Below are 15,159 nucleotides of genomic sequence, written 5' to 3'. Positions count from 1 at the left end.
CTTTTGTAGGGCATTGCCCTAAAGAAATCAGCTCTTTTTCTAACCCCCCCCCAATAGTATACAAACCCCCACCCCCCCAAACCCACAAAATAAAAATAAAGTAAAACCTACCCATTGTCCTGAAAAGGGCATTTGTATGGGCATTGCCCTTAAAGGGCATTCAGCTCTTTTGCTGCCCATTAAAAATAAAAAATGGCTATTCTAAAAAAAAAAAAATACCCAAAACGAAAAAAAAAACATTACACAAAATAACAAATGAATTATCCAAAATTGCGAAGGTCCAATGCGGAGGTCCAGGCGGAGGTCCATCGATCCGACGTGGAGGTCCTCTTCATGCAATCGTCTGACGCACACTGAGGATTCAAATGCAAGATACCCCTTTAATACTGGGGGTACCATTGCATTCCTATTTGCTGAAAAATTTAAATCAGACAATAGGAATTAAGGCTGCTAAAATCTTATTGTCTGTTCAAATCAGCCAATAGAATTTAAGCAGCTCACATTCCTATTGGCTGATTCGAATTAGCCAATAGTAATGAGAGTTGCTTAAATCCTATTGGCTGAATTGAACAGCCAATAGGATTTTAGCAGCCCTAATTCCTATTGGCTGATTTAAATTTTTCAGCCAATAGGATTGCGATGCTACCCCCAGTATAAAAGGGGTACATTGCATTTGAATCCTCAGTGTGCGGCGGACGATCGCATGAAGAGGACCTCCATGTCGGATCGATGGAACTCCGTCTGGACGATGGACCTCCACCTTGGACCTTTGCATGGAACTCCGCCTTGGACTTTCGCCTGGATTTCCACGCATCGATCGCTCCGCCTTCGCAGGGATGAAGAAGATGCCGGTACTACGATGGATGAAGATGGAGCCACCTGAATGAAGATGGAGCTGCCGGGATGAAGATCGTTCAAGCGGGACTTCAGCAACTGTGAGTACCTAAAGAGGGGTTAGTGTTAGGTTTTTTTAAGATTTTTTGGGGTGGGTTTTTTTTTAGATTAGGGTTTGGGCATTTATTAAAAGAGCTGATTGTCCTTTTAAAGGCAAGAAAAAAAGCTGAATGCCCTTTTAAGGGCAATGGGTATATTAGGTTTTTGTTAGAGTTAGAGCTAGGTTTTTTATTTTGGGGGCTTGGTTGGGTGGTGGGTTTTACTGTTGGGGGGTCTTTGTATTTTTTTCAGGAGAAATAGCAGATATCTTTAGGGCAATGCCCTACAAAAGGCCTATAAAAGGGCTATTGGTAGTTTATTGTAGGCTGGGGTTGTTTTTATTTTGGGGGGCCTTTTTTATTTTGATAGGGCTATTAGATAGGTGTAATTTTTTATTTTGGATCATTTTGTTTATTTTTCGTAATGTAGTGTTTGTTATTTTTTGTAACTGTAGATTTAATATTTTTAGTAGGGTTTGGATTTTTTAATGTGTAATTTAATTAATTTAATTGATAGGTTTTTTTTTTAATTTTAGTCTAATAGTAATGTTAGTTTAATTTATAGTTTAAACTTAGTTTTTTTAATGTCACAGGTAAGTTTTTATTTATTTTAAGATAGGGATCTTGTAATTTTAATTTAAAGTTAGGGGGTTGTTAGGTTTAGGGGTTAATAATTTAATTTAGTTTTTGCCGATGTGGGGGGGGCTGTCGGTTTAGGGATTAATATGTTTATTAAGTGGTACTGATGTTGGGGAGCGGTGGAATACGGGTTAATATATTTATTATAGTGTGGGCGATGTTGGGGTATAGGGGTTAATAACTTTAGTATAGTGGCGACGATATCGGGGAGCGGCGGAATAGGGGTTAATACATTTTATCAGTGGCGGCGATGTCGGGAGCGGCAGATTTGGGGTTAATAACTTTAATATAGTGTTTGCGATGCGGGAGGGCCTCGGTTTAGGGGTTAATAGGTAGTTTATGGGTGTTAGTGTACTTTGTAACACTTTAGTTATGAGTTTTATGTAACAGTTTTGTAGCGTAAAACTCATAACTGCTGCTCTCAGATGGCAGTACGGATCGTGTCAGTATAGGCTGGAACGCAAGTTTTTTAGCCTCACCGCAAAACTCATGATGGCTGCGCTATTGGAATCCCATGAAAAAGTGCTAAAAAGCTTGCGGTACAGCTTTACCAACAAGACTCGTAATGGCTGCGTTGCTGTTTTAACGCTGAAATTACAATTTTTTCAGCGTTAAAACATGAATGCAAAACTTGTAATGTACCTGTGTATTAGCTGCAGCAGAGCTCATTTAAACTATATGTCTAATCTGTTTGCAGGAGTTAAACATCCAGGTATAGTTAAACATTTTTGCAATAAGATGCTTTTGAACAAAGAGGTGGGCGAAGAACTTGCCAGTTAGAAGAACGGTATTGTCATTGTGTTTTTCCAGTGATTACAAACACAAAATACTAATGCCTAAATAACACAGAATCGTTATCTTCTCGGTTAATCTCCTGATTAATGATGCAGAAACCAAAAACTACCTGTAAATGTGCACTATTAATGACAGACATAATAGAGATTTGCGGTGTTTAGTGATTATATCACAGGTTAAAGGGCTTGTATGTTAATTGAACCCTTTTAATAGTGTGTATTGATGCTAATAAGCAATGTATGCAATTAACCTGCTGTGCTATAAAGCCATATATAAATGTGTCTCTCTAGGGGATTTGAAAAGGGGCTTTAACAGTCTAGTGGGTATGAGGGTTTGTTGGTTATTGAGTGCACTAATTTTTAGTATTATAAAAGTGCTTCATTTTTTTAAACTTAATTGATTGACTAGGTAACAATTGTATCTGTTTGGTAACAATGCTTTCTAATGTCATCCAATATATCATGCACAAAACTAGTATTGCATCTCTAAACGTTTTTGGGTACCTGTTGTCTGGGGTCTAATCAAGTCTTTTTAGATTTGGAATTTGATAAATGAAAAAATGTCTCTGAAATTGTCACAAACAGGACTGATACATGTTAAGTATAAGGAAATTTATTTGCAAAACTGATAATGAAAAAAGAGCTGTAAATAAACAATGAAAATGTCTGACTGTGATTGTGTCAACACTGAAAAGGAAACAATAGTTTGTGTTTAACCCAATAGTGCTAATTATGAGACAGACAAAGACACAGACATAAAGATGGATATTTTAGATGGATACTATAGCTAATCTTTAGATACTGTGTAGGTTTTATACTTGCAATCTTTATGTATGTGTTGAACTCGGAGCTATCTGTAAGTATTAATACGTCCTGCAGTCTCTTTTATTCCTCCTATCAAATGAATGAATGTGTCAGCACAGCTGCTAATCTCCCTTGTTAAATTTTCCTCTTAGTTATTATAAAATCTCCTATTTCCTCTGATCCTGTCTTTGCAATTATTTGTTTTTTTTCGTGTCTACACTCAACATGTTCCATCTCCTGTTAGATTTCCTAGAGGTTAAACAAAGCATGTATTACCTCTTTTGCCTATACGTATACTCCAGCGTTTTTTTCTTGTGCGTAAAGTAAGCATTAACCCTTTCCATATCATTCTAGCAGACCTCATTCTTGCATCTCTCTTGCTTCTCTGCAACTATTCTGTGATGTAAAGCTTTTAAATGATGCATGCACTATCCCCCTTAGACTGATGAATGCCAATCAAAAACTGCATGTCATGCACATGCATGCCCTAGTCTTACCCTTTCTCCTTATCCAAGACTGGATTTTTCCACAAATCAGCCATACCCTTGAGCTATACTGTATATTCTCTCATTTTCCTGAGCGTGCCAGCTTCTAGCTACCCTGCATGATAAAATCAGCTTTATTTGGTCGTGTGTCTTCTCTGTCTTATTCCAAGCCACTTTGTCACTGTGAGATTTATGTATTTGTTCCGAGGTGTTAAGGATCTGGGTACGTTATCCATGGCTCTTATTTCTGTGCTTCATAAAGCACTGGAGAGTTGTAAGCTAAAGCCTGCCAGAGAATGGATTGGTTGGAACGTTTATTATCAGACTACTATGTAATAGGATGAATCAAACCAAGATTAATATTGCATGTGTATATAACACAAAGCAATACAATCTTATTTTATCAGTAACAATATAGGAGATATAGTTTATGTGCAGTAAGATAAAATTACATTTAGGATTAATATCTAAAACATAAACGGATATTATAGAAAAAAAAAAGTATAGAGGAGAACTAAAATATAAAGCGTTTATGGAACCTCTCTTTGTTGCTTTAACTGAAGTATGTTAGAGAAGGGAAGTGATAATTTATTACTTAAAGAGACATTGCGCGCTATGTTTTTCTATTATGGACTTGAAATAGCTTTGAAGATGGAGCTTTGTTTTCCTATTGAAAACATTTGAGGAAAAAGTTGAAACAAATATCCAGCTGTGTACTACCAGTTAAAGGGATACTAAACCCAATTTTTTTATTTCATGATTCAGATAGAGCATGAGATTTTAAGCACCTTTCTAATTTACTCCTATTATCAATTTTTCTTTATTCTCTTGCTATCTTGATTTGAAAAAGCAATACTGTAAGCTTTAGAGCCAGACCATTTTTTGTTCAGCACATGGGTAGCACTTGCTGATTTGTGGCTAAATGTAGCAAACCAATCAGCAGCTCTACCAAGGTGCTGAACTAACAAATGGGCCGGCTCCTAACCTTTTATTAATGCTTTTTCAAATCAAGATAACATGAGAACAAAGAAAAATTGATAATAGGAGTAAATTAGAAAGTTGCTTAAAATTGCACGCTCTATCTGAATCATGAAAGAAAAAATGAGTTAGTATCCCTTTAAGCTACAAAATGAGCTTTAGTACCTCTCAGCCAATAAGCATTTGCAGGAAGTAGTAATCAGCCAATTAACTTTATATTAGCCATAGCCAAAAAACACAGTTGCACTAGTTTCAAGTTAAATTTAAAAATATTTTACCTCACATATTCTCAGTCAGAGAGAGTACAATATTTATTTGGTGAGCTTTTATAGGAAAAATAGAAAGAAAGAAAAAAATACTGTGCAGATAGCCTCTTGCTAAGTGATAGTCACACAATCGTACTTAGCGGGTGATGGGCAAGCAATTCCCAAAAGAAAAGGTCAGGGTTGTGGAGCGAGGTCATATAATAAAATCATTTATTAAAATGTTTAAAAACACATGAATAAACACAGCAACGTGTTTCTCTGCACAAGCTGCCGTTTCATCAGCCTGACCAATGTAAAGAAAATAAGTTAAACAACATGCAAGAGTTTTTTTTAAGGGGTGCGTCCCAAGCCTGCAAATACAATGCACATTTTTGGCAATTTTAAAAAGTTTTTTTCTAAGTTTATTTTTTTGCAGATTTCTGATGCATAAATAAAAAGAATATCCCTAAAAAGGCTCACTGTCCCCACTGCTAAGAGATCTGTTGTCTCTAAAAGGAAAGTTCCCTCTCTTTACACATCACAGCTGACTCCTGTTCTCACATCATCCCCACACTGTTTGGATTCTCAGCAACTGTCTACACAGCAACACAGGAGCAGCACAGCCAACAGGGTGTCACAATGTTTTAATAGCTTCTTAATTTAAGCAGTTTGATTGAGCTATTGCTCATATTCTTTGGGTGAGATCTCAGTTTTAGTACGCCATTTAGGTGTGTGTGTGCAGAGCTATTTGTAAGTATTTATAGCTCCACAGTCTCTTTTATTCCTCCTATCACATGAATTAAAGTTCATGCAGAGCTGCTAATGGCACTTGTTAAATTTTCCTTTTTGTTATTGTAAAACCTCATATTCCTTTCTATTCTGTCCTAACATTTTTTTTATTCCCTATGCCTACACTTAAAGGGACATAGTATATCTCATTAATTAAACACTACAAATGATTACAAACTGCATTTTATTAGCAAAATATTGTTTTGCATATCCCTTTATAGGTGTTGTATCTTATTTCCTCTGCTGAGGCCAGTTTGGCACATATATAAATAAATGCAGCACTATACTGATTTAAATAAAAATCACTTTGTAGAATGTATTAGTGTTAGAGTGTGCACTCAAGTGAAGTGGGAACTTATTCTGTTAAATAACATTTAACATGTTTTGTTCTTCGGGCACCCTCGCTTCTTGTTCTCCCTGCATCCATGCGCTGCTTGGATTTTACAGTTACAAAACAGGAACAACATATGTTTGGTTATACAGATGATGCACTCTATGTGACTGAGTGCAGCAATGAGGTTGGGATAGCCAGCAGAATGTTTAGTTGCATATGAAGAACTCATAGCAGCATTTCTTTCACATTGTAGATCATTAACTGGATTTTTCATAGATTACTTGATCTGCAGCTATATGGTCAAAACCCCTCCTGATGCTGCAAACCAATTACTCCTTGAGGTTTATTTTTGTTTTGAAATAGCTGGTTTTGCTTATTGAATTCCACAATCTATGGTTCTCAATAACATGTTCATTTAAATGATCTGGGCCTGCAAGAACAGCAGACTTCCTTATCTTATATCTATCTCTATACATAATGGCCAATCCCCTCCCCATTATGGGAAGCTGTTACAGTAAGCAAAGCCAGGAATTTCAACTGCAAAAATACAATTTGTATTTAATTTATTATTATGCCACTGGTATAATAAGTAATTGGGAACAACTATTGAAGTACAGTGTCCCTTTAATGCCAGCTTAAAACAAGTTAAAAAATATAAACAGTACAAAGAATAAGGTAGGAAGTTCTCATTTTCAGATGTCATGTGAGTTGTGACCCTCATTTTTGAATACCATGGTCTAAGTATCATTTCCAGAATATGTAAGATTTAATGCATCCAAAATATCAATATTACAAAGGGTAGTGGCACTTTACAAGGAACAGTTAGTCCTTGCCCTGTGAGTCAACTAGTACTAGTAATTATCCTCATCATGTACCTCAGATCCTAGATTTTCTGGGAGATGTTCATGTAAAGGCAATTTCTACAATTTCCTTAAACCTTAGATTTAATCTGAAATGTTCAATTGTCATGGTAGAATGGCTTCCCATCATGACATCCAATCCTTGTTCACACATTGAAAAGAGTGAAATTGGTTAAAAGCAGCCATTTCCTCCATGGTACATTAATTTAGTACTTTGCATCCTTCATTACCCAATCATTAAAGGGACAGTCTACATGATTTTTTTTATTGTGTAAAAAGATAATAGGGCCGATTTATCAAGCTCCGTATGGCGCTCGATGCCCCTTGTTTCCGGTGAGCATAAAGGCTCACTGGAAACAGAAGTTATGACCGCTGCTCTAAAGACCGCTGCTCCATAACTTGTCCGCCAGCTCTGAGGCTGTGGACAGAAATCAACCCAATCGAATAAGATTGAAACCCCCTGCTAGCGGCTGATTGGCCGCAAATCTGCAGGGTGCGGCATTGCACTAGCAGTTCACAAGAACTGCTGGTGCAATGATAAATGCCGACAGTGTATGCTGTCGGCATTTATCGATGTGCAGCGGACATGATACGCTACATCTTAACATGTCCGCTCGCACTATGTTAAATATACCACCATGTCTTTACTGCTTATTACCCAGCTTTGCACAACCAATCTTGTTATATTAATATACTTTATAACTACAAAAGCTCTAAATCTTTGCCTGTTTCTAAGCCCCTGCAGGCCACCTCTTATCTCAGTGCATCTTGTTAGCTTTTCACAGCCAAACAGTGACAGTTCATGTGTGCCATATAGATAAACTTGTGCTCACTCCTGTAAAGTTATGCAGGAACCAGCACAGATTGGCTAAAATGCAAGTTTGTAACAATCAATGAGATAAGGGGGCAGTTTGCAAACGAAAATAATTTTCAGGTAGACTGTCCCTTTAAACACAGCAAACAGTTTAAAACAAAATCATCCTTTTTTGTATGGGAGGGTTTCAGGGATACCCTTAGGTGTTTACACGATGTAATTTGTAAATATATTTTTTCTGGCTATCGGTTGTGCTGAGAAACTGTCAATGGTTTTGCTCCTAAGTAGTATGTCAAAGAAAATCTGGTAAGAGATAGTTAGAGAGTGATAGGCCTAGATTACGAGCGATATAATTTTTCTATGGGTAGTGTTGAGCAGTAATATGCGTTTGTATTACAAATTGAAAGTAAACGCGATTGCATGAATGCAATCGCATTTACTGCTCAAACTTTTTAGGAAACAGTTGCATTAAACTACACTCTAAACATTTAACCCTCCCCCCCACATTGCAATTTACCTATTTACACTATTAACCCCTTAATCACCACACACCACAATGCAAAGTGAGCTTCTACACTGTTAGTCCCTACCCGCAACACACCTCACCGTAAAGTAAGCTTCTACACTATTAACCCCTAAATAGGCTGACCATACGTCCCGTTTTGAAAGGGACAGTACCGTTATTTTATGTTTCTACCCCTGTCCCGTTGTTTCTTTAATAATAATAATATTCATTTTTTCCCGTTTTGAGGGTTATCAGACCTTGCGGCTAGCGCAAGTGTCATTTTTTAGCACACACATCACTTACTAAAATCATCGTGATCATTGAAAGCAAGTGAAAGCAGGTCAGTACTCAGTTGTGAGCTGTCAGACTGAGCTGAGGAGATAGACTGGTCATGAAAGGGAAGTTAGAAATACTAGCTAGTGCCTAGTAAGGACAGGAGTCGGACTAGATCTGTCATCATCTGATGTGATGATCATCTGCCTCTGCCATTATCCGAATTAGCGGCTGACCATCACCAGAGAGATAATTCTTGCCATCTTCTTGTGTCACAGTGTGAACATACAAACATAGTGATCAAGTAGATCAACTCACTAAGTTCTGCAAGAATTGTGCATGGCCAAGGTAAGACCAGTGTCTGTGCCTGTCAATCAATTTAATTGTCATTAATTATGCTTACTAAATTGCTTACTATTTCAACCTTTCACACTCTTTTCTTTTCTTACTGCTTACAATTGACTCTTATGTAAACTGCAAAATAAAACAAAATATAAAAAAGTAATTTTTCATGTTGTTTAGAACTAAACTATGATGGTAATTTATTTATTTTTTATTTTGCAGTTTACTTATTACGCTGCTGCAGTGCTGGTTCTACAGACTTTATAAGTAACGGTTATCATTATCAAGTAACTATTTCCACATTTTTCTCAGTTCTTCCACCATGTAACAATGATTTTGGGCAACTCAGCTAAGGATAATTGTTGGCTCAATAGTTTATATTCATGTCATAAAAGTTAACTTTTGTTAAAATCTTACTTTTTTCCTATGAATAAAGAATATTAACCCCGTTGCATTTTTGACATCTCAATGTCCCGTTTTTGTCTAAAGGAAATATGGTCAGCCTACCCCTAAACCACCAGCCCCCACATCGCAAAGTCCCCACAACACTATTAAACCCCTAAACTGCCAGCGCCCCAATGCAAAATAACCCACTAACATCTAAACCCCCTAACCTAACACGCCTTAAGTTAACCCAAAATAGTCTAACCCTAGCTTTACCAAAACAAAAACAACAACCTTTAAAAAAATAAAAACTTACCTGTGAAAGTTAAACAAAATCTAACCTTACCTTTAAAAAACCCCAAAAAACTATTACTACTATAAAAAAAATACTACCATTACTGTTTAAAAAGACAACAACCTAACATTACTTAAAAAATACAACTAACATTACAAAAAATAACAAATTACCAAAAATAAAAAAGATTTATGCCTATTCTAAAAACCACGATGGTGGTCTTTCTTCATCCCGGTGGCGGCCTATCTTCTTATTTTAATCCTAGCGGTGGTGGTGGTCTTCATCCATCTTGACATCTTCAACACAGAGGTCCTCTTCATGCGGTCACCAGTTGCACACTAAATTTTGAATGTGAGGTACCCTTGCATTCATATTGGCTGATTTTCATGATCAAATTCAATCAGCCAATAGAATGAAAGGTTTTTCTGATGGCTGATTTGAATTTGAACAAGAAAAGTATATTAGAGTAACATTAAAATGTCAACCTCTCACTCATTGTGTTATGTTACAGGATTCTGTTACTCTGGGGGCAGGGTGTTTATCCTGGTCTTTCTCTGGTGACATTCATCTTGCAGGTGATCCCAGGAAAGAACTTATGGACAGGTTGGGGGTATTCCAAGCTAATGAGGTGGAAGAAGCATATAATGGCCAGATTATATATATATATATATATATATATATATATATATATATATATATATATATATATATATTATGTTCCTAGGATTACCCGGGTAAACCTGACATTACCCAAGCGATAGCCTAATGTAATTTAATTCCCCATCTACACTATTTGTAAAAGTTGAAAATGTGTGAATTACAGTGCATCATATATATGTTTGATACAGTGACTCAATGCATTCTGAGAAGATGTATCATGTTACATCGGGCATGTCAGTTTTACCGGGGTAATGCTAGGATTAACCAATTTCTTACTTTAACCACAACACATCTAGGCAAGATTCCTTTTAACAGGATTATTGCAGCAATCCAGAAATCACTCACTAGACAGCCTGTTTCTTTCTTTTTGGAACTCATCAGTAGGAGATAGATTTCTGGTTGCTGCATTGGTAAAGCTACTTTCAGGGTTAAACCAAAATTCATTAAAATTATGGGGGAGAACCTTGCCTAGATGTGCTAATTTTCTATGGAAATATTTACATTGATTTAATTTTGAGACATGGAGGATTTTAATTTCAGTTTTTTATCTCCCCCATAATTTTAATGAATTTTGGTTTAACCCTGAAAGTAGCTTTACCAATGCAGCAACCAGAAATCTATCTCCTACTGATGAGTTCCAAAACGAAAGAAACAGGTTGTCTAGTGAGTGATTTCTGGATTGCTGCAATAATCCTGTTAAAAGGATCGCTGTGTTAAAACATTAAAATTATGGGGGAGATAAAAAACTGAAATTAAAATCCTCCATGTCTCAAAATTAAATCAATGTAAATATTTGCATAGAAAATTAGCACATCTAGGCAATATTCCCCGCTTTTTTTTTTCCAAGAAATACTCCATATACAATGTTACCAATGCACAAGAGAATTCTGAGTAAGATATGCAAATTAGGTATGCAAATTCTCATTTTTTTTGCTTCAAATACTGTTTTAACACAGCGATCCTTTTAACAGGATTATTGCAGCAATCCAGAAATCACTCACTAGACAGCCTGTTTCTTTATTTTTGGAACTCATCAGTAGGAGATAGATTTCTGGTTGCTGCATTGGTAAAGCTACTTTCAGGGTTAAACCAAAATTCATTAAAATTATGGGGGAGATAAAAAACTGAAATTAAAATCCTCCATGTCTCAAAATTAAATCAATGTAAATATTTGCATAGAATATTAGCACATCTAGGCAAGATTACCCACTTGCTTTTTCCCAGAAATACTCCATATACAATGTTACCAATGTACAAGAGAATTCTGGGTAATATATGCAAATTAGGTATGCAAATTCTCAGTTTTTTTGCTTCAAATACTGTTTTAACACAGCGATCCTTTTAACAGGATTATTGCAGCAATCCAGAAATCACTCACTAGACAGCCTGTTTTGTTCTTTTTGGAACACATCAGAAGGAGATAGATTTCTGGTTGCTGCATTGGTAAAGCTACTTTCAGGGTAAACCAAAATTCATTAAAATTATGGGGGAGAACCTTTCCTATATGTGCTAATTTTCTATGGAAATATTTACATTGATTTAATTTTGAGACATGGAGGATTTTAATTTCAGTTTTTTATCTCCCCCATAATTTTAATGAATTTTGGTTTAACCCTGCAAGTAGCTTTACCAATGCAACAACCAGAAATCTATCTCCTACTGATGAGTTCCAAAACGAAAGAAACAGGTTGTCTAGTGAGTGATTTCTGGATTGCTGCAATAATCCTGTTAAAAGGATCGCTGTGTTAAAACATTAAAATTATGGGGGAGATAAAAAACTGAAATTAAAATCCTCCATGTCTCAAAATTAAATCAATGTAAATATTTGCATAGAAAATTAGCACATCTAGGCAATATTCCCCGCTTTCCAAAACGAAAGAAACAGGTTGTCTAGTGAGTGATTTCTGGATTGCTGTAATAATCCTGTTAAAAGGATCGCTGTGTTAAAACAGTATTTGAAGCAAAAAAACTGAGAATTTGCATACCTAATTTGCATATCTTACCCAGTATTCTCTTGTGCATTGGTAACATTGTTTATTGAGTATTTCTGATTTCTGGGAAAAAGCAAGTGGGAAATCTTGCCTAGATGTGCTAATTTTCTATGCAAATATTTACATTGATTTATATATATATATATATATATATATATATATATATATATATATATATATAAAAAGCATGGAATTTTAAAACTAATTTTGTCTGTTGTGTAATTATTTGTAAGCATTTAAGGTTATTTGCTTGTATCTATTGGGGTTTGTACTTGATCAAGCTTCCTCCCTCTTCCATTTCAGTGTTGAGTCAAGATATATTCTTTTTTATGTCATACTCTTATACTCTCTTGGCTTGAATACACAAATTAACTACTGTTTTACAATCTCTCATTCTAATAAATCTTGATTAAATTCAGACATGTGAGCGTGCTTACTCGTTTCTTTCCACTGTTATGTATTTATATATATATATATATATATATATATATATATATACCCTTTAAGCAGGAGGTAGCTTGTGGACAATCATAAATCATGCTACAGCCCATCAGTTATGTAAAGCAGCCACTTCGTTTTCACTGCACACTTTTATAATGGTTTACCAGTTTAAAGTGTATGCATCAGCTGATCTAACTTCATATCATTTGTATTCCAGACTGTAGTTCGGCTTAAATTTTTTTTTTTTCATGCCTTGGTTCATTTTAAAGGGTTATATATTTACTATAGAATTAAGAATAACTGCCATCTGGTATCACAAATAGCATGAGATTTTTGCATACTATCTGCACTGCTACTAATTTTACAAATAAGATTTGTCTTTTATACTGAATGATAGCCCATAGAGACTCACACTTAATTGTGGGTAAATGTGCATTATGTATGTGTTCTCTGCAATTCTTTTTTTATCCTTTTGACAATTTATTATTTTACATTCTACTATTTTGTGTGATTCTATAGAATAGGAGTCACAGGTTTAGTTACTTTGAATCAATTTGCTTAAGTACAATGTAAAATTGTGCATCCGCTTCCCAAATGTATTGTTGTACATTCTAATGTTCTGCACTTGCACAACCAATTGGCAGGGCCTGTCAATCACACCACAAGACCGAGCATATATCAGGCTCCAAAACTGCCTCCACAGCTTGATAAATGGAGACCTGGGTGTTAACATTTTTACATTAAATTTAATGAAACCAACAAGAAATTTTAGGTGTTGGAGGTTCCACACCAAAACAGTTTTCATGATAAAAAAAATTACCAGAAAACTAAATGTCAAGATTTAAAGGGACAGTCTAGTCCAAAATAAACTTTCAAGATTCGGATAGAGAATGTAATTTTAAACAACTCCAATTTACTTTTATCACCAATCTTGCTTTTTGTCTTAATATTCTTAGTTGAAAGCTAAACCTAGGTGGTTCATATGTTAATTTCTAAGCCCTTGAAGGTCGCCTCTTCTCTCAGGGCATTTTGACAGTTTTTCACCACTAGAGGGTGTTAGTTCATGTGTCATATAGATAACACTGTGCTCACGCACATAGAGTTCCAGTGAGCCAGCTCTGATTGAGTAAAATGGGTGTCTGTCAAAAGACCTGAAATAAAGGGGCAGTTTGCAGAGGCTTTGATACAAGGTAATCACAGAGGTAAAAAGTGTATTTAAATAACTGTGTTGGTTATGCAAAACTAGGGAATGGGTAATAAAGGTATTATCTATCTATTCAAACAATAAAAATTCTGGTGTAGACTGTCCCTTTAAGAAGATACTAATTTAGGAACTCATTTTCTACTTAACACAAGTCCTCAGAACTAATGTACAGTAATTGAAGTCTTGGTTAGTCAGATCTTTTTTGTGTAATTTCTCTTGTAGAAGAAAAAAAACAACACATATTTATTATTTCTTTTATAAATTGGTTGGAAATGTGTAGTTGGTTTCATAATATATATATTTTTTTTTATACAGACAAACCCTCTGCAAAAATCGAGTCGTGGCCCAATATGCCAAGAGAGGGCGAGGAACTGAGACTCCAGTGCGATGGATATGGAAACCCTGCGTAAGTATGATAAAAAAAAAATCTATTTCACAGTGCACAATAATAATCTTTAGTTAAAGGAATATTGTACTCAAACATTTTTTATAATCCATATATGAGAGCAGGATATAAGTATGTTGTGTTTTTATCTAGAAAAATGTGTAAAAGCTGCTTAAATTTAAGTGGAAACTAATACAGCCACAGGCTTATTGGCTGTTTGGTATGTCTCCCTTCCATTGGTTGATAGCTACAAATGCTTATGTGAGCCAATGACTATTAGGAGGAAGTGCCTATAAGCCAATGGTTGTTTATGAGAAGTACCTATCCTGAACTAGCAGGTTTTAGTAGGACATACACACATACTACTGCTGTATAAGTTTAGTTTAAAGGGATTGTTTACTCAAAGTTAAACTTTCATGATTCAGATAGGGCATGCAATTTTAAACAACTTTCCAATCATCATATTTGCTTTTTTTCTGTTGGTATTCTTTGTTGAAAGCTAAACCTTGGTAGGCTCATATACTAATTTCTAAGCCCTTAAAGGCTTCCACTTACTGTATCTCAGTGCATTTTAACAGTTTTTCACAGTTAGACATTGCTAGTTGTGTGTCATATAGATAATATAAATAATATTGTGCTCACTCCTGTAGAGTCAGCAATGATTGGCTAAAATGCAAGTCTGTCAAAAGTACTGAGATAAGGGGGCAATCTGCAGAGGCTTAGATACAAGGTAATTACAGAAGTAAAAAGTGTATTAATATAACAGTGTTGGTTATACAAAACTGGGGAATGGGTAATAAAGGGATTATCTATCTTTTTAAACAATAAACATTTTTAAGTAAACTGTCCCTTTAAGCAGCATTTACTTTGAATGTGGAGAGACATTTATTTTTGAGTGCAATGTCCCTTTAAATTCAAAGATATTTTTTACCAAAAAATTACAATAGAAGAGACCATGAATATTTTCTTTTTAATGCTGTTATTATCCTTGTGATGGTGGCTTGC

General features: G+C 35.4%; 1 protein-coding gene across 3 annotated transcripts in view; it reads left to right on the top strand.

The window, feature by feature from the left end:
• The window catches only part of CADM3 (cell adhesion molecule 3), a 465,173-nt gene that overhangs the window by 384,901 nt on the left and 65,113 nt on the right, over window positions 1-15,159 (top strand). For all 3 annotated transcript variants that reach the window (XM_053705518.1, XM_053705514.1, XM_053705521.1), the window contains one exon: window positions 14,085-14,175. In XM_053705518.1, the coding sequence (XP_053561493.1) occupies window positions 14,085-14,175 (91 nt within the window). The remainder of the gene's footprint in view (window positions 1-14,084; window positions 14,176-15,159) is intronic.

Source organism: Bombina bombina, chromosome 1, assembly GCF_027579735.1.
Source record: "Bombina bombina isolate aBomBom1 chromosome 1, aBomBom1.pri, whole genome shotgun sequence".
Lineage (NCBI taxonomy): Eukaryota > Metazoa > Chordata > Amphibia > Anura > Bombinatoridae > Bombina > Bombina bombina.
This window is presented reverse-complemented; position numbering and strand designations above follow the sequence as displayed.